Source organism: Dasypus novemcinctus, chromosome X (assembly GCF_030445035.2).
Source record: "Dasypus novemcinctus isolate mDasNov1 chromosome X, mDasNov1.1.hap2, whole genome shotgun sequence".
Classification (NCBI taxonomy): Eukaryota; Metazoa; Chordata; class Mammalia; order Cingulata; family Dasypodidae; genus Dasypus; species Dasypus novemcinctus.
In genome coordinates this window covers 99,982,959-100,004,307 of record NC_080704.1, presented here as the reverse complement: position 1 = coordinate 100,004,307, position 21,349 = coordinate 99,982,959, and the positions used below count along the sequence as shown (strand labels likewise).

The following is a 21,349-nucleotide window of genomic DNA, read 5'->3' as shown; positions in this document are numbered from 1 at the left end:
AAAGGTATGAAGAATAAACTTAATGGTAGAGATACTATTTCAGAAGATAAGCCATTAAGAAGCATTAGTGCAGAATACTTGACAATGACTAAGCTAAATTAACCATTATAATTAAAATACATGAGCAATAATTACTGAACTCTGGTCAATTTTCTATGCCTCAGTTTTCTCAACTTAAAATGAGATACCAGATGCAGGGCAAGATGGTAGTTGAGTAAGGAGATTCAAGATTTAACTTCCTACAAGGCAGTTAGTAATCACCCAAAAGATCTAAAGCACTGAACTGGGGACCCCAGGAGTCCAGAAGAGTATCCTGCAACATCCTTGAAAGAATGGAAGGAGGAGACTGCAGATGGGCATTTGTGAGTAGAGCACTCCATGACACGGAGGCGAGTGCCCATCCTCCACTGGTGGTGCAAGCTTCTTTGAGAGCTATTCCATGGCTGGAGTTGGAAGCTTCATTTGCCAAAAATGGGGGAGAAAGAGATGGTTGGCCACTAACTTCAGCTACTGATCAGTAAATTTAGCTGGCTAAAGTATAATCCTAAAAACAGCTAAAATTTGAACCTGTCCAAGTTGGTGAGATGCCTGTAGTTGCCATTTGGCAGGGTTGATTGAAAAAATCACAGTGATGTCTTCTTTCCACCCAGATGAGACTGCTGCCCTAGCCTAGGCCCCATCTCCACCACCAGCAGGGAGGAACCTTGCAGAACCTGCACTAGCCTCTCTGGGCAACTACAGATGCTCTCAATCTGCACAGACTGATTAGTCAGATACCTGGATCTCCAAACCCACACGCCAGTATGAGAGGAGAGGAACAGTGTTTTCTTGGCCTCTTTGAACAACTTCAGATGCTGTCAGCCTACACAAACTGGTTTTTGAGTGCCTTCAATTCCATTTCCACCCCTCCACCCCCATAGGATAGGAGGGGGCTGGTGTTTATTCAGTCTCTCTAGGAAACTGCAGGCGCTTTCAGCCCATGTGAACCAGTTTGTCAAGCATCTTGGCTTCCATCTCTACCACTGCACCCTCCATAGGATAGAAGGGGGCTGGTGGCTCCTTAGCCTCTTAAGGCAACTACAGGCACTTTTGGCCTGCACAAACTCGACTGTTGGGTGCCTGTGGCTCCACCCCCACCCCCAATAGGACAAGAGTGGGGTAGTATTTCCCTAGCATCTCTGGGTAACGGTAGGTATTTTTGGATCACAGAAATTGAAAAGTTGGATACCTTAGTTCAATCCTGGCTACCAAGTGGGATAGGAGGGGGCTAGTGTTTTCTCAGCCACTCTGGACAAGAGCAGGCACTTTTGGCCTACAGGGACTGAACTTCTAGGGCCCTGTGGAACCATCCCCATCCCCAAATAGATAGGAAGGAGCTGGTTTTCCTCAGCCTCTCCAGGCAATGGCAGGGATTTTGGCTTACACGGATTGAACTATTGCATATCTATGGTTCCATCCTAATTCCCTAAAGAGAAGAAGGGACAGTACTCCTTCAACCTTTCAGGGCAACTGCATGTGCATTCAGCCCACATGGATTAGATTTTTGGGCACTTCCGAGGACCTATCTCCACTGCCGGCAAGGAAGGAAGGAGGTTGATGCTATATCAGTCTATCTGGGCAACTGTGGTCATTTTGGACCTGCATGGCATAGATTACTGCTCATGCCTGCAGCTCCATCACCACCCCAGGCAGGAGAGGAAGGGGTGTGAAACTTGATCAGTTTCTCTAGGCAACTACAGATGGACATGGTCTGTACAAATTGGATTATTACCCATGGCCGTGGCTCTGTCCCTACCCCTGGCAAAGCAGAAAGGTAGGAGAAACTTCACTGGTTCCTGGGCCAAGTGGGCAGTTTTACCCTCCACAGCTTACAGAACCAACTATGTAGTTGGTTATACAACCTATTATACAACCAGCAAGGGAGAAAAAGCAAGAAAGCCCTAAACTAAAGAGAGAAACCACATCTAGAAAAAATACACCTAATAAATCAGATGCTGAGACATTAACAAAAGATTACAATCCATATCAAGAAAAGGAAAGATATGGCCCAGTCAAAGGAACAAGGTAAGCCTACAGATGACATAAAGGAATTGAGACAACACATCATAGATGTTCAAACAAATCTCCTTAATAAATTCAATGAAATGGCTAAATAGATTAAGAATATTAAGAAGACATTGGATAAGGACAAAAAAGAATTTGAAAGCATACATAGAAAAATAGCAGATCTTATGGGAATGAAATGTGCAATAAATGAAATTAAAAACACACTAAAGGCATATAATAGCAGATTGGAGGAGGCAGAATAAAGGAGTGGTGGGCTTGAAGACATGGCCTCCTAAAGCACACAAACAAAAGAACAGATGGAGAAAAGAATGGAAAAAAAATGAACAGGGTCTCAGGGAGCTAAATGATGGCAAGAGATGTGCAAAGATATGTGTCATGGGTGTTCCAGAAGGAAAAGAGAAGGGAAAAGGGGCAGAAGGAATATCTGAAGAAATAATGATAGAAAAGTTCTCAACACTATTGAAGGACAGAGATATCCGTGTCCAAGAAACACAGTGTAATCCCATCCAAATAAATCTGAAATGACCAACTCCCAGATACATACTAATAAGAATGTTAAATGCCAAAGACAGAGAGAATTCTGAGAGGGCAGGAGAAAAAGAGATACATAACATACCATGGATTCCCAATAAGATTAAGTGCCAATTTCTCATCAGAACCAATGAAGGCAAGAACACAGTGGTCTGATATATTTAAGATACTGCAAGAGAAAAATCTGCCAGCCAAGAATCTATATTTCACAAGATTATCTTTCAAAAATGAGGGTGATTCTAGAATACTTACTGGCAAGGAGAAACTGAAAGTTGGTAACCAAGAGACAGCCCTGTAGGAAATACTAAAGAGATTGCTACAGTCTGAAAGAAAAGATAGGAGAGAAAGGGGGGGCCTGGAAGATTGCCTGGAAATAAAGATTATATCAGTAAATGTAAATAAATGTGTAAAAAGAGTGGTGGAAAAAAAAAGTATGACAGATAAAAGCCAAAGGTCAAAATGGGTGAAATAAGAACTGCCTTTAGAGTAATAATATTGAATGTTAATGGATTTAACTCCATCATCAAAAGACAAAGACTGGCAGAATGGATAAGAAAATATGAGCCAAGTCTATGCAGTTCACAAGAAACTCACCTTAGATGCAAGGATGCCAATAGATTAAAAGTGAAAGGGTGGAAAAACATATTCCACACATGCAGTAACCAAAAAAAAAAAGTAGGTATAAGATGAAATAGACTTTTAAAGCAAAACTGTTACTGGAGACAAGGAAGGACATTGCATATTAATAAAAGAGGAAGAAATAACAATCAATATATACAAGCATGCCCCAAAGTACATGATGCAAATACTGGTAAAACTGAAAATAGAATCTCTATAATAATATTTTGAGACCTCAATCCACCACTCTTGGAATTGGATAGAACATATATGCAGAGGATCAATAAAGGAACAGACTGAATAATATGATAAATGGACTAAACTTAACAGACATATAAAGAACATTGCACACCAAAATATCAGGTTATGCATTCTTCTCAAGTGCTCATGGATCTTTCTTCAGGATAGGCCATATGTTGAGTCACAAAGCAGATCTCAATAAATTCAACAACATTGAAAGTATGCAAAACACTTTCTCTGATCATAATGGAATAAAGTTAGAAATTAACAAGAGGCAGAAAAAAGGGAAATTCACTAATATATGGAGGTAGACAACACTTTTAAATAATCAGTGGGACAAAGAAGAAATTATGAGAGAAATCAATAAATATCTCGAAACAAATTGAAAAGAGAACACAACATATCAGAACCTATGGGATGAAGTGAAGGTAGTGCTGAGAGGGAAATTTATAGCCCTCAGTGCTTATATTGACCTAACTACACAGCTGGAGGAACTAGAAAAAGAAGAGTAAACTAATCCCAAAGCAAGCAGAAGGAATGAAATACAAAGACCAGAGCAAAAAGATAATTAAATTGAGAACAGAAAAACTATAGAGAATTAACAAAATCAAAAGTTGGTCTTTGAGGGAAGCGGCTGTGGTTCAATCAGTTGGGCTTCCGTCTACTGTATGGAAGGCCCTGAGTTTGCACCCCGTGGCCTCCTTGTGAAGGCAGACTCGTCTGCACATGAAGAGCGGCAAGTGCTGTGGAGTGCTGCCCGGCCCACAAGCACCACAGAGTGCCGACCAGCCCACAAGCACTATGGAGAGCTGACTCAGCCAGGTGACACAACAAAAAGGAAGACAAGTAAAAACCCAGAAGAACATGCAGTGAATGGACACAGGGAGCAAAAAACAAGCAAGCCACAAGGAGGGGGAATAAATAAAAATAATACAGATACACAGAAGAACGCAGAGTGGATGGACACAGAGGGCAGACAGTAAGCAAGCCACAAGGGGGGGAGGATAAAAAAATAAAAAATGAAAATGGGGACATTAATATTGACCCCACAGAAATAAAAGAGATCATAAGAGGATACTGTGAACAACTGTACACCAAAAAACTAGAAAACATAGAAGAAATGGAAATATTTCTAGGAACATATGAATACCCTCACTAACACAAGAAGAAACAAAAGACCACAACACACCAATCACAAGTAAAGAGACTGAAATAGTCATGAAAAAATTTCCGAAAATTAAAATCCCAGGACCAGATGGCTTCACAGGTGAGTTCTTCAAAGCAACCAAAGAAGATTTAATACCAATCTTACTCAAGCTCTTCCAAAATATTAAATAAGTAGGAATATTACTAAACTCATTCTATGAAGCCAATTATCACTCTAATACCAAAGCCAGATAGAGATATTACAAAAAAAGAAAATTACAGACCCATTTCCCTAATGAATATAGATGCAAAAATCCTCAAAAAGTACTTGCTAATCAAATCCAACAACACAGTAAAAGAATTACTCATCATGATCAAGGCATGCAAGGGTGGTTCAAGATAAGAAAATCAATAAGCATAATACCCCATATTAATAAATTAAAGAAGAAAAATCACATGAATCTATCAATTGATGTAGAAAAGGCATTTGACAAAATACAGCATCCTTTCTTGATGAAAATATTACAAAAGACAGGAATTGAAGTAAACTTTCTCAATGTGTTAAAGGCCATATATTTAAAACCCACAGGAGAGAGTATAAACTATAAAATAAACTAATCCATGTTGTGTAGCAATGCTTCAAAATGTACTCATCAAATGCAATGAATGTACCACACTAATGAAAGAAGTTGTTGACGTGGGAGGAGTGGGGGGTGTGGGGAGTGGGGTATTTGGGAACCTCTTATATTTTTTAATGTAACATTTTGTATGATCTATGTATCTTTTTAAAAAAAGATAATTAAAAAAATGGAGAAAATAAAACGCCACAGCTAACATTGTTCTCAATGGTGAAAGACTGAAACCTTTCAGGGACAACACAGGGATGCCTATTTTCACCACTGTTGTTCAATATATTGCTAGAGGTTCTAGCTAGAGTAATCAGGAAAGAAAAAGAAATAAAAGGTATCCAAATTGGAAAGAAAGAAGTAAAACTTTTCCTACTCACAGATATCATGATCCTATACCTAGAAAGTTCTGAAAAATCTACAACAAAGCTGCTGGAGCTAATAAACTATTTCAGTAGAGTGTCAGGATACAAAATCAATATGCAAAAATCAGTGGTGTTCTATACCCTAGTAATATGCTATCTGAGATGGAAGTCAGAAAAATAATTCCATTTACAATACCAACTAAAAGAATTGAATATTAAGGAATAAACTTAACCAATGAAGTAAAGCAATTGTGTTCAGAAAACTACAACGCATTGCTAAAAGGAATTTTAAAAAGACCTAAATAATTGGAAGAACATTCCATGCTCATTGCTTGGAAGACTAAATATCATTAAGATGTCAATTCTACTCAAATTGATATACAGATTCAATGAAATTCTGATAAAAATTATACCAGCATTTTTAAAACAAATGGAAAACACAATTATCAAATTTATTTGGAAGGGTAAAGGGCCCTGAATAGCTAGAAACATCTTAAAAAGGGAAAGTGAAGTTGGAGAACTCTCATTTCTGGACTTTATATCATTTTACCTAGCTACAGTGGTTAAAGTAGCATGGTCCTGGCATAAAAATAGACACAGAGACCAATGGAATCAAACTGATGGTTTACAGATAGACCCTCACATCTATGGTCAAGAGATTTTTTCAAGCCTGTTAAACCCAGCCAGCTGGGGCAGAACGTCTTTTGAAGAAATAGTGCCAGGAAAACCAGATATCCATAGCCAAAAGAAAGAAAGAGGACCCCTATATCGCCCCTTATACAAAAATTAAGTCAAAATGGATCAAATACCTAAATATAAACCCTATAACCATAAAGCTCCTAGAAGAAAATTTAAGAAAACATCTTTAAGACCTGGTGGTAGGTGGTGGATTCTTAAACTCTCTCATGAAAGCACAAGCAATGAAAGAAAACATGGATAAATCAGACCTCCTCAAACTTAAACACTTTTGTGATTCAAAAGACTTCATTAAGGTGAAAAGGCAGCCCAACCAAAGGGAGAAAATTTTTGAAAACCACATATCCAAAAAGGGTTTGATTTCCATTCTGTATAAAGACATCATACAACTCAACAATAAAAGAGCAAGCAATCCAATTTAAAAATCGGGAAAAGACTTAAATACATATTTCTCCAAAGAGGAAATACAAATGTCCAAAAAGCATATGAAAAAATGTTCAATATCACTAACTGGTAGGGAAATGCAAATCAAAACAACCGTGAGATAATATCTCACACTGCATAGAATGGCCGTTATTAAAAAAAAGAACTGGATAAATAGGAATATTTCGTCATTGTTGGTGGGACTGTAAAATGGTGCAGTCCCTGTGGAAGACAGTTTGGTGGGTACTCAGGAAGCTAAATATAGAACTGTCATATGATCCAGCAATTCCTCTAATAGGAATATATCCAGAAGAAGTGAAAACTGTGATGTGAGGAGACATTTGCACAACAGTGTTCGTAGTGGCGCCATTCACAATTGCCAAAGATGGAAATGATCCAGGCGGCCATCAACCAATGAATGGATAAAAAATATGTGGTATATACACAGATGGAATACTATGCTGCAGTAAAAAGAGATGAAACTCGGACAGATATGATGATATGGATGAATCTTGAAGACATTATGCTAAGTGAAATATGCCAGGTACAAAAGGACAAATATTGTCTGGTCTTGGTAACTAAATACAAAGAATAAACGCATCAAGTTAAATCCTAGAGTAAAGGTTATTAGGAGATAAGAGGAGGGCTGTGAAGGAGTACTGATGCTTAATATATGTAGAAGTTTAAATTAACTTGACTGTAAAAGTGTGATAATGGATAGAGTTGATGGTAATACATTATAGTAAGTAGCAACTGGTTTATAAATGGGATTGTGACTGAAAAGCAGTCTAGGGATGTAAATGTCAATTGAAAGGAAGCTAGAGAATAATCTAGGGACTGAATAACACAGTGAATCCAGAGGTTGATGAGGATTGTGGTTAATAGCACAAATGCAAGAATGTCTTTCTGTGAAGTAGAATGGATGTACATCACTATTGCAGGGTAGTGCAAATGTGGAGAAGCATGGGAAAAATACAATTAATATAATCTATGGATTATAGTTAACAGCAATACTGTAATATTCTTGCATCAATGCCAAAGATGTATTGTGTTAATAATAGGGGGGTATAGAAAAAATATGCCAAATGTATGTTATATACCATAGTTCATGGTAATAGTTTGATGATATTATCTCATAACCTGTAACAAATCCTGTGGTATGTTGGTGAAAGGATGTTGTATGGAAATTCTACACATGTGCATGATTGCTTTGTAAGTTCAAAATTTTTAAAATAAAAATATTTTTGAGGGAGCAGATGTAGCTCAAGGAGTTAAGCACCTGCCTCCAACATGGGAGGTCCAGGGTTCAGTTCCCAGTGCCTTTCAAAGAAAAGGCAGGCATTGAGTAAACAATGAGCAAAAACAACAAGCAAACAGAAAAGGGAGCCAACTTGGGGGATATATTTATATATATTTTAAAAATGAGATAATAGCACTTTTCTAATAGGATTGTTGTAAAGACTAAATGGGTTCATAGGTACAAAGCTCCTAGTACATACTAAGTGCTATATGAAAGTTAGTTGTTGATATTGTTATTATTAATAATACCACCACTAATACCACCATCATTACCATCATCCATCATCATCCTTTGACAAAGGCATATATGTGTCCAAAGATTCTATAGCCAGACTACCTGAATTCAAATCTCAGTGGTAATATTTCCTATTTGTGTGACCTTGGGCAAGTTACCAATTAATTTCTATTATACTCAGTTTCCTCATCTGAAAAATGGGATAATAATAGACCCTATCTCATAGAAATGCTATAAGGATTATTGATTTAAAACACAGAAAAATATTAAGAGTGCTTTATACATGGCTGACATTATACAACTGCTTGTAATTTTTACTACTGTTATTTTTAGTAATAATAAAATAGTAACTAATGGTCCAATTAAACATATCATCTTGAGTCTTACTCAGGTGTGTGTTTTTTTTTGGTGGTTGTTCTGTTTTATTTTAAAATTATCTAGCCCTTGGGATAGACACTCTCATTCTAAAAATTTCAGAACAACGATACCTAGTACCAATCACTTTCTTTTTTTCCTCTATTATTCTTTTTAAAAAGCCAAACAAATAAAACAAAACAAAACAAAACACCTTTAATATTCAGTCACCTTTACTAACCAAGAAAACAATTTACTTTGTACTATGTAGAGATACCAGCATTTTTCACTTAGGTGCATGGCTGAAGAAGATGCTTCTATTTTTTTTTGACTTGTAATAGTGATGTCAATATCGATTATGACTTGAAATTTTCAAGGCACCAAAGAAGACTGCTGAATGTTGCTGCATTGCCAAGACATGTGCAAAAAAATGAAATTAAGAGTCTGTTTTTCTTTTCACATCATCCTCTCCTTTCCTCACCACTTTCTCATCTAAACCATAATAATATGCAATTTGGTAAAATAAGTGAAGAGAAAAAGGCGATTTCAACAACACATTACATTGTAATCGTTAGAAAAAAGCTCAGTGTAGGATGACAAGAAATATAGATAGTATCAGAAAAGAAATTAGATACAAGTAACTATATTGTGAATTTTCTACCAGGAACACAGCAATTATTCACTTTATGCATTTTATACATCTTTTAAATCATTGAAAATAGTTTTATACCTTTGTTCATATCAATGAGTTGTTTCTTTTTCTTCTGCCGTTCCAATTTTTCTTGTTCAGCTTTCTCTTTTGCAAGTTTGGCTCTCTTAGTCTTCTCTTCCATTTCCCTTCTCTTATTGTTTTCTTTCACTGCTTCCTGCACATATAAACAAAGTTAAACAAAAATCCTTCCATTACTTATATATTAGAGGAGTTGCACAATTTTCAAAATATATAAATATGCAGAGATGGGAAGGTATTATAGCAGCCTAAAGGTAAACATATAAAATTTTGAGAGGAACAAATAAATGATCTTAGGCCATCTTTTCTTGTGGGGGGGAGAGGAGAGAGAAAGAGAGAAAGAGAGAGAACTCGGAATTCAATTGTCATTACCTGGTGTGCCAGAAAATGAGGGACATCAATATTTAAGATTTAACACTAGGCATACTTTCTTTGTTGTTGAACTATTTGATACACAATGAAACATTTAATAGAGAAATATGACTCACCAAATATTTTAACACTTTATTTTGTTTTTCCCCATCTGTAAAATGGGGATTAAAAACACAACAGCTACCTCATAGAATTGTCATGAGGAAAAATGAAATACACAGGTAAAGTACTTAGGACAGAACCAGATGTATTATCACAAAGAAATTATAGCCATAGTCTATGATAATAATAGGTCGGTGGTGATGATGTTAGTGGTAATAACTACATCTAATGATACAGGGCATGAAACAATAGGTAATATTTCTGCAGAGAAGGAATACCTGCAATTTAATAACTTTTTACATACAAAGATCTTTAGAAATGCTGGAATATATTTCAAGCTACAGTCTGTTTTATTTGGGATAGATTATTTCTGGAACTCAAGTGAATTAGTGCATTCCAGTAGATGGTGGAGAATGCTGAAGTAAGCTGATCAGGTAGAATAATAGTATTAACTTACTCTGAGTTCAGACAGTGACAAAAACAGAAACATCAACCGCAAGTTCCTTCTACCAAGTTGTTCTGGTTTGTTTGTTTCTTCTCATTATGTTTGATTATATCACAAATACTTTATGGCATGTACAGACTGTCTCACAAAAAATATTTTGTTCCAGAAACTCTGAAGAAAAGGACTCAGTCATAAAAATACAATTATAAGGCTTCAGTATCTATACTGAATTTTCCCCCTTCATTTAATAAGACACAGGAGTTTGGAAAAGCCCTTTAAAAACTTGAAAAAAACCTCCTGACTTCAAGAATTGATTTCATCCTACAAAATCTAAATGTCTCTACCTTCTGAGTTTCAAATGAGCTTAAGTAATTGCCCAATGTGACATATCTATGTAATTGCAAGTATAAGAAGAGAAGTTGTGTTCTCATTCCTGGTTTGGTGTTTGATTTATTCTTCAAGGAAAATATGACAATGTAGATATTACACCAAAATTACAAGCAACCAAAGAAAAAATAGATAATTGAACCACCAAAATGTAAAACTTTTGTGTGTTAAAGGATAAGACAAATCACAGAATGGGAGAAAATATTTGCAAATCAAATATCTCATAAGAACATATTAAAAAAACTCTTATAACCCAACAACAAAAAAAGAAAAATGATACACAAAATGGGCAGAAGATATGAATAGATATTTCTCCAAAGAAGATACACAAATGGCTGATACACACTTGAACAAAGGGTCAATATTATTCATCATTAGGGAACTGCAAATCAAAATCACAATGAGATTCCACTTAACATCCACTAGATAGCTATGACCAAAAGCCAGACAGTAACGAGTACTGGCAAGGATTTGGAGAAATTGGAACCCTTGTACATTGCTGGTGGAATGTAAAACGGTGAACTGCTTTTCGAAACAGTTTGACAATACCTCAAAGTGCTAACACAGAGTTACCATATGACCCAGCAATTCTACTCCTAGAATACTCCCAAAAGACAGACAAAAAGTAGATTAGTAATAGCCAGAGGTTGGCAGGATGGGGGAATGGAGAGTGACTATTAATGTACAAGGGCCTTTTTTCTGGGTTGATGAAGGTTGGAGTTAGTAGTAATGATTGCACAACTTAGTGCTGGTGAATATACTAAAAGCCACTGAACTAAACTGTACATTTGAAAATGGTGAATTTTATGGTAGGTAAATTACATCTCAATAAAAACAAATATTAAAATAAAAAACAGGTGTTTGAGAAAAAAAGATTGAAACATAATTGTAATTATGGTGAGAAAAAGACAATGTGGAAAGGCAACATATATTCAGGACCTGTTATTAACAAGCTGTATGAGTTTGGGTTAACGTTATATATTAAACTGTGTCTCACAAACAGACATGTTCAAGTCTTAGCCCTGGTCCTTTGAATGTCAACTTACTTATAACCTGGGTCTGTGAAGATGTTATTGGTTAAGATGAAGCAAAACTGGATGAGGGTGGGCCGATATCCAACATGAATAGTGTCCTTATAAGAAGAGGAAATTTTTATAGAAAGGCAGGAATCTGATGCAGAGACAGAGAGGGAGACAGCTAGGTAAAAGAAGCAGAGACAGAGTTATATTATGGATTAAAGGACAGCTACTACCAGAACCCTATAGACTTCAGTGGAAGCATGGCCCTGCTGACACCTTGATTTTGAACTTCTAGCCTCCAGAACTGTGAGACAATAAATTTCTGTTGTTTAAGCAAACCAGTCTGTGGTAATTTGTTACAGCAGACTTGGCAAACGAAGAGAGTAAGTGTCATGAGGGAGGAGGCAAGTCACAGAGGAGAGAACAAAGATTAATGTTTGTGTATAGTTTAGTAATGCTCAAATCTCTGACCTGGTAAATACTCACCAAAATCTGGGTGGACTCTTCTATTATCAATTTAATAGTTTGTTTAAATGCTGAGTGCTGTCATTAGGAATCCTCACTACAAGTTTATTAATATGGAAAAAGTGTTAACTTGGCATTAGTATTTCTTCCTTGTTCTGATAATGAGAACAGATACTCTTTACTGGAAATCTATTATGTGTCTGAATTTTAAACATATAATTTATAATCTTTACAAAACCCTTGCAATGTAGTATTATTTTCCTCATTTTACAGAAATATGAAACTTAGGTTAAATGACCTGCCCAGGGCTACACAGCTGCTTAAACACCAGAATCACCTAGAGTTGTTTGGTGTCCACATCTATGTTCACTTAGACTACCATAATGCCTCCTAAGTAACACTGCCAGGTAAAATACATGCTGCTCAGTTAAGTCTGAAATTCAGATAATGTACTTTTTTTTTTAGTGTAAGTATGTTCCATATAATATTTGGGGCATACCTATACTAAAAATTATTAAGTGATTATCTGAAACTCAAATATAACTGGGTATCCTGTATTTTTATTTTGATAAATCTGGCAACTCTATACCCAAGGCTGTGTGTTTTTTTTATATGTATCCTTTGCTAGACTAAGATCATTTAATGAAAATAGTAGAAATGATTTTTAAAGCCAAAATGTAAGCCATAAAATTTGAGATCAGAAATTTGATATGGCTTATTGATAGGTATCATGAAGTCCACGGACTTGAATCATGCTATGATTGTAGCATTATCCACATATTTCTTCCTTCATTGTTCTTGACAATATAGTAAAACTAAGAAAACGTTTTTTATATAAGTTAAAACATATAATTTGTGCTAGAAGAAAATAAGGCAATAATTAATATCAAAGAATCACTACTGGCCACATTTAACATATGTGAATAGATTAAATTTCTGTATCAGATAAAAGGCTTGCAAACTGTAGTACTGACACAACATGAACATAGATCTACTGAAGGATGAGAGAGACCAAGTAAGAAGTCCATCAGTTTACATCTTAAATATTTCAGGAATAGATTTCACTACAAAACAATCACATAATTTGAAATGGCAAATGTAATCCTAAAGAGACCAAAATAGAAGAGGAAAATAATTTCTGTGTTTTGGCATTAATGAAAAAAATTGAAAGTATCTATCTACAAAGGCATATATTTTTCAAAGAACACTGACTGTGGAGTAAGATTCTGGACCTGATTCCACAACTTCTGCCTTCATTAAAAGGCATCATGCCGAAAAGAAGACAATATTCGTCCTGGTGTTTTTACTGCAGGAAATTATGGAAGGGAAACATGTACCTCATTAATTATCTCTCCTTGGAGGGGGTTGGGGGGGGATGAAAGTGTAACTATGTTTTCTATTGGGGATTGAATCATGTTCCCCACAAAAGACATGTTCAATTCTTAATCCAAGTTCCTGTGGATGTGAAGCTGGAAATCAGTAGAAGAAATCAGAACATGTCCAGAGAATGAGACAGATTGCTATGTGATGGAGGCAGAGATGTAACTCAAGGAACCAAAAGGATTGCAGCAAGAGAGCAACAGAACACTACAGACTACAGGAAAAAGTGTGGCCTGTTGAGACCTTGATTTTGGACTTCTAGCCCTCTCGTTCAATCCAAACCATTGTTTGGTGTTTATTATAGCAGAACTGGCAAACTAAGACAGTTTCATATCAACAATGTTTAGTTTTATTAGGGTGGAAAGCAAGAAATTTCAAGACTAAGTCTCCTAAAAGTATAATAGCAGATGGGGAGAGAACTATTTTGAGGGATGGGATATATTCTTGACGTCCTAATTTCTACAAAACAAAAGCCAAATAATTAAAAGAACAAAATCAACAGGAGCATATATGAGGTCAGGGTGAAAAAAAATCCCTGAAATAATTGACTGTGATTAACAATACCTTATATTTGCCAAGCCTCAGTAAATTTACTCATGAGTACTTAAACATCATTCTAATAGTAAGAATCAATCATTTCTTAATTTGGGGATTGTCAACTGATTAGATTCTGTCATTGTACAGGATAGTGTTCTGTTAAAAGGATGCTAATTGAGACAGTGTTTTGGAATAACCTCAGACAAGAAATAGATTTACAGACAAAAAGTCAGTTTTACTGACATATCTATTTTTCAAAAGTCAGTAAAAAGTACAAAGGAGCAAAATATAATGGAAAATGTCTCTAGGATTTTCTGCAAAATATATTCACCAACCTAATTTTAAATCACTCACTGAAATCTATTTTCTTGCTGAAAAATATGAATAAATTAGAGGCCTTATTTCCCTTGCTATGCCTAATTAGCAAATGATAACTATGGACTAAAAATGTCATATGCAAAAGATGCTCATGTAAATGCTAAGACCTCTCATTTACTCCAATTAAGCTTTAAGAAATGGATCAAACTAGTTCAGAAAATTCCAAGGGGCTTGGATGTCAGCCTCATTCATACTGGGTCTAATGGAAGCCACCATCTTTCAACTTTGTTGTGTTATTTGAAAATAAACACACTATCACCACCAACACCAAACATGTCTTAATTTCACTGCCTTCAAAAGGCATACTATTTCAATGTTGACTGGAAAAACATTTTAGAAGCACAGATTAATCTCAATGAAAGCTAAAGTTGTATTTGAGAGACAGAGTAGTGGAGCATTTACTAGTATGGATCTTGGAGTCAGACCAACGTGGTTTCAAATGTGACCTTCCTCACTTATCCTAAAAGCTGAGTGACCTTGAACAAATTAGTTTATCCCTTTGAGCTTTAGTTTCCAAATCTGCTGAATGGAAACTCTACTACTTAAAAATCACAGGGTAGTTTAATAGATTAAAGGAAATAATGCTCATATAAAATGGGAGTTGCTGAAGGCAGGGAGAGAGAAAAAAAGGCGTGATATTGGGACATTTTCAGGACTTGGAGTTGCCCTCAATGATATTGAAGGGACAGATGCATGACATTACATATCCTGCCATAACCTACTGAATGGAGTGGGAGAGAGTGTGAACTACAACATAAACTATAACCCATGCTGTGTAGCAATGCCCCAAAGTGTACTCATCAAATGCAATGAATGTACCACACTAATAAAAGAAGATGTCGATGTGGGAGGAGTGGGAGGTGTGGGGAGTGGGGTATATGGGAACCTCTGATATTTTTTAATGATCTAAGTATCTTTAAAAAATTTTTTAAAGAAATGAAAAAAAAAACAGTACAATACCTGTTACAGAATAAATGCTCAATATATGGCAGCTGTGATTATGATGTACAATAGAAACATCTGGAAGTTTGGAGTATAAAGATTTGGTCATTAAGATACAAATGACCACATTTGTTTTCAGTGGTTTATTCTGCTTCCCTCTACCCATCTTCTTTTTTGGAAATCACAAGGACATGGCCTATAACTAGAAATATAGAATCCTGATAAAGTCTACCCTCAAAAGTATACTGAACATGATTTTTAACTGTAGTATATTAATGACATCTAAGGTGATTTTAAAAATCCATATCTATCAGTTGACACTCATGAAAAGATAAAAAAAAAGACCTAGAAATAATATTAGTTTTTTCTTTTGAGTTTTGGATTACTGTGGTTACCAGTGTAAACATACTTGGCAAGAATTTCAATTCATTACAGTATCGGAAGCTCTATGATAGTAAAGACATATAACCTTAAAAGAATGTAAATTGGAAATGTCCCGGTGAACAAATTGGTAACTCTGTTGCCAGAGGCATACTGTGATCACCCTGCTGATTATTTATTCATTCATAAGGGACATTAGAAGGATTTGCAAATGACACTAAGCCAGATGATTTGGCAACAATATAAAGAAACCTGACAGGTATTATAATTAAAATATTTTTATGCACTAAATGTGAGTTACCAAGATATTATTTTTAATGAAAACAGTGAAATAGGTGAAATCCTTTCCCCAAATTTTAAGCTTGAACTCTCTTAGCACCTGGTTCTCTCTTAGCTTTAACTCAACCTGTGTTTTTATTTTAGAGATTTTTTAAAACCTTTTTTGTGTTTTATGCTGGCCACTTCAGAATTTTAAACTATTTCTTTTAATCATCTTTTTAAAAATGGCATAGAACACTTAAAATTTAAAGAGCCCTGGACATGGATGCTGTCAATTTTTATCTTTCCTAGATAACTATGATTCTAAGGCTTCATTTTTTTTGGTTTCATGAAGATAATCATTTTTTAAAAAATCCTGACCTACCATTTTATGCCCAGAGTAAAAGTAATGGGAAAGAGGCTTGCTTATTTTGTTTATAATCCAAATGTTAAAAGTAAAACAGCAAATCCTAGTGAGAAGAGGATGGCCTTTAGGGGCGGAGAGACTGGCTTAAATTCTAGCTCCTCTACTAAAAAATGTGCTTTATCCCTTTTGGTCATTTTCTTAACTGAGCTAACCCTCATTTCCTGATTTGTAAAATACCTGCACTTCATAGTTTTGGTTTGTGATTTAAGTGAGCAACTGCATACGAAGGCATAAAGCACAGTGTCTGGCACATAGAAAGTGCTCAATGAGCGGTGGTGGTGATTATTATTATGTTTTTCCCCATGTGGGCAATATCAAGGTCTCATGCATTTCAGGGTCTGTATTCCATTTCTCCCAAGCCAGGGGTAGGCCCATGTATGTACATATACACAGAAGATAAGAATTCGATTTGATATGGAAATTTCCTTCAGTGCAAGTTTTAGAATAAAATTGCAACATAGGGTAAAATATGAAGAAAATGAATACACACACTCTCTCTGTTCCACACCCACAAACATTTAAGAGACACCAGGACTCTCCTTCTTGAGCCAAAGGAAAAATATATAATACATAGAATAAACAGCAAAAGTTTTTGGAAAAAGTTCTTGGTGTTACGATAGCATATTTGATAAATGTGAGAAGCAAAAAGGTCTTAGAATAAATTTGCTATTTGGACTAACAAAGAAATTGGCAGATACCTCACTCAAGGTTCAACATAACACTTTACTGGACTATAGCATAAACCAAGGGATAAAGGTACCTGGGGGAAAGCAGTGGTTTTTGTGGCTGTTTTTTTTTTTTTTTTTAATTTGCAGTTCTGTCATCTCCCTGGGAAAATGAGGTATAAGTCTAAGGAAAGCCCATTTGAGTTGGAAATCAGGTTTATTTTTCTTTCTTTAGTTAGCCTCAAGGTTAAGGGAGGGGTCGAAGAATAATCCTGCACTTAGTCCTCTACTTTAGGCCTTGCTAAGCTTCCTAAAAGTTTCCTGGTCTTTTCCCATAGAAGGATGTTAGCACTGCCTCTAGAGAGCAGTTAATATTCTGAAGCAAATGACAGGGTAGGGGCCCCACTGAGAATTTCAAATAGGAGATAAAATGAGTAGACCCTTTATGCATGTTTGAGGGGTTCTCATTCAATTCCAGTCATAACAGGAAGTGAACCAGGTAGAGATAGAAAGATTGTCCAGACCAGTGAACTAGAGTTAAGACAGAAATGCCTTGTCCCTATCCCAAGTTAAAGTCCTGAGCATGACACTGAAAAGAAAGGCAATTCTACATGAAATCTTTTCACAATTTTATAATTTTTAAAATATTCTCCATCCTTTCCTTCTACTCTGCTTCATAAAGACATCTAACAAATTGTATGCTTGAATTTTTTTGTTTGCCAGTGACACTTCTGCAATTCACTGCACTTGCCTAGAAGCAAGGATGAAAGAGTTGTCAGGAAGCAGAGCTCAATGTCCATTTACACTAACTGATGTGTAACTTGGGCAGAGGTTCTTATATGTTAGTAAAAGTGAGTAAAAATCCTAAAGAATACCCAAATTAGTAGTAAATGAGGACTCATAGACTCTTCCACATCTTTCTGACTCCCATTTTAGAATGATCATATCAGTTTAAAAATGGGAGGACAAAATGTGAGCCCAGATGAGTTTTTCATCATTTGAACAAAGAATTGAACCATATGATTAGAGTACAAACCTACGTAAAATGGTGGCCATGATTCATTCAAATTTTCAATTGTAACTGGAGACAAATTAACATCTTCGATTAAAGAAAGGAAAACGACTCTTTAATTAAATGAAATAACATTAGATATCCATTTTCTATAGTTCCAAGATGTTTAAAGGGCATATTGGATTGAAGGAGTAAATGACAGTTGCTCACAGGAAAGAATTTTCAGTTGCAGTAACTCAACTCTGAGAGTCAGTACTTCTAAAGAACTGAACAGCTCTATAATGCTGCTAAACTTTCTCTTTCCCAGAGATTTCCACTTATTATGGTACAAGTGACCTATAAAGTTCCTCTTATGAAAGAGCTCATGAATACTTCATCAACCAATCAACTACTATTCCAAAAGAGAGGTATATCACTTTCTTCTTCACTGGGGTAATTGAAAAGTTGATGAGCTTGCTCAAGTACTTAGGTGCCACAGTAATAGACACTGAAAAAAATGTATTGATACTGTAGTTAGATGGGGATTAAGGGTATGCTTATTAACCCATGTAAATATGGTATGAATCATAGATATAAAATGAGCCATAGGTAATCTGCTAAACCAAATCAAACAATAAATTTTTTCCCCTCTTAGATTCCTGAGATAAGATGTTTCTGGTGTCCTTCTTATGGACATATTGCTCTTTCTTTTTTTTTAACTTTTTTTTTAAGATATATTTTTTATTTATTTCTCTCCCCTTCCCCCCACCCCAGTTGTCTGCTCTCTGTGTCCATTTGCTGTGTGTTCTTTTTGTCCACTTCTGTTGTTGTCAATGGCACAGGAATCTGCATTTCTTTTTTGTTGTTGTTGCATCATCTTGTTTTGTCAGCTCTCTATGTGTGCGGGGCCATTCTTGGGCAGGTTGCAGTTTCTTTCATGCTGGGCGGCTCTCCTTACGGGGCGTACTCCTTGCGCATGGGAATCCCCTATGCGGGGGACACCCTTGCGTGGCACAGCACTCCTTGCGTGCTTCAGCACTGCGCATGGGCCAGCTCCACACGGTCAAGGAGGCCCGGGGTTTAAATCACAGACCTCCCATGTGGTAAACGAACACCCTATCCACTGGACCAAGTCTGCTTCCCCATATTGCTCTTTCTAAATATCCTTTCTAGACTACACTTCCTTCTCCCACCTTTTAATTTTCACCTTCCCCTGAAGCTCTTCCCTTATCTCTTTCCTCTCCCCCTTTATTCCTCCCCCCTCCTCCTCCTAATGCTTCCTATCTCTCTCTCTCAGTCAGCCAGAGAGTCCATCATTTCCTTCCCAGACTAGAAGAAAAAAACCCTTACAATAGCCTGTAAGACCATTATATAATCTGGAAACCAATACCTATCTGACCTCATCACTCACTTCCCAGCCATTCTGTTCTAGCCACACTGGCTTCCATCTTATTCCTAAAACACACTAGGTACCCTTCCTCTGCATTCAGATATCTTCATGGCTTTTCTTTCACTTCTATCAAGTTTCTGTTTAAATGTCTCCTTTAGCAGTGAGGACTTAAAGAGACCACCTTATATAGAATGACCCCATAATGAAACTCCTAACTCTTACTTCCCTAATAAAAATAACCCATTATTCTTCATAAGATAAAAGACCAAAACCTATCTCAAGGTGAACACTATTCCATCTATCTCTGGAAGTGGCTCCTCAGGAAACGGAGGTTGGCTGTCACTGTGGGCACCAAGGTGGAAGGGAAAATGGACGTTAAATGTGTGGAACCAAGGTAAATGGGGGATAAGAGAGGAGTTTCTTGAGAGTACACAAGGATGGATATAAAACATGTAATATTACACCATAACATACAGGAGATGACAGACTGATAATGTAAACCATAATGTAAAACATAGGATAACTAAGAATGTAAAGAACTGTATATCCTAAAGTATGCACCATAATGTAAGCACAGATGTCACCTTGTTAGAAAGCTAATGTCTCAGACTCTGTACATCACGTTAAGTAAATATGATATGAATAGGGTGTAAGAGTATCGCTGTGGAAGGAAAAAGGTTTTGTGGTGGATGTATGGGAGTGCTGTATATTATATATATGCATTGCTGTGGTCTAGGACTCCTGTGAAGAGAAGCTGAATAATTAGGGGGGGGGGGGGGGAAAAAAAAGATATGATGTAGAATTTTTTCAAGTCAACATTCTTTATCTAAGTTCTTTATCTAACTTTATCCAAGTTCTTTATCTAACCTTTAAATCCATCGCTATATGCCATTCCCTAGTAAGGGACCATGACATTATATTGGGCTTCAAATTTCGGGGAGTTCTGGATCACAGAGTGTTTCAACAATGGCAATGGAGGGATACTGGTATGCGATGCCAATGACAGGTGATATATGGCTGACAGGGAGCTGTACAGAACATATGTCCAGGGTGCATGGTAATGTTTGGATATACTCATAGTGGCAACAATTAAAAACCACAGCAGGGGGGTACTGGGTTCCTGGCCAATGGTGTTCTGTCGTGGTCCCTAGGGGAGCAGCGATAGTCTCCCAGGTACAGCTGCGGGGACCGGGAGGGAGTGAGGGTTCAACAGTGAGCCCCTGATGCTAATGACTATGCTTGTGAGCTGATAAGCCTAAAATAAGAACAAGGCCTAGAGCAACATTGTGCCTGGGAATTTCCTCCTGTCAGCCTTCATGTTACTCAAATGTGGCCAGTCTCGAAGCCAAACTCAGCATGTAAATGCAATGCCTTCCCCCCAGCGTGGGACATGACACCCGGGGATGAGCCTCCCTGGCACCGAGGGACCACTATCAACTACCAACTGATGATGCAACTGGAAAATGACCTTATACGGAAGGTTCAATGTGGATCAGCAGAATATCCCTGTCTACATAAAATAACATGACTTTAAAATGCTGTTTGACCTAAAGTAAGGGGGAAATGGAAAAGAGAAATGAGTTTATATGGCTACGAGTTTCTAAAAAAGAGTCTGGAGGCTGGCAGAAAGATTGCCCTCATGCACAACTGAGCAGAGTCAGAGAGACAGATAAAGCAGATACAACCCCCAGATATCGGTTCCTTCGAGGGCTAAAGAGACCCATGGGAGTTATGGTCATGGCCGATGGGGTTAACTACCAGGTCAGATGGCCCCTTTTTGGAACTGGTGTTTATGTGTGGTGAATCTGGACTCGGATGGGATCTTCCTTCATAAGACTTTCATGCTAAGGTGATGGAGGTGCGGTTAATGTTGGGGTTTA

At 36.7% G+C, this 21,349-nt stretch overlaps 1 protein-coding gene across 9 annotated transcripts in view; it reads right to left on the bottom strand.

Annotated features, from left to right (window-relative positions):
* The window catches only part of DIAPH2 (diaphanous related formin 2), a 1,008,307-nt gene that overhangs the window by 240,268 nt on the left and 746,690 nt on the right, over positions 1 to 21,349 (bottom strand). For all 9 annotated transcript variants that reach the window (XM_004477009.4, XM_004477011.4, XM_071212997.1 and 6 more), the window contains one exon: positions 9,331 to 9,466. In XM_004477009.4, coding sequence (XP_004477066.1) covers positions 9,331 to 9,466 — 136 coding nt within the window. The remainder of the gene's footprint in view (positions 1 to 9,330; positions 9,467 to 21,349) is intronic.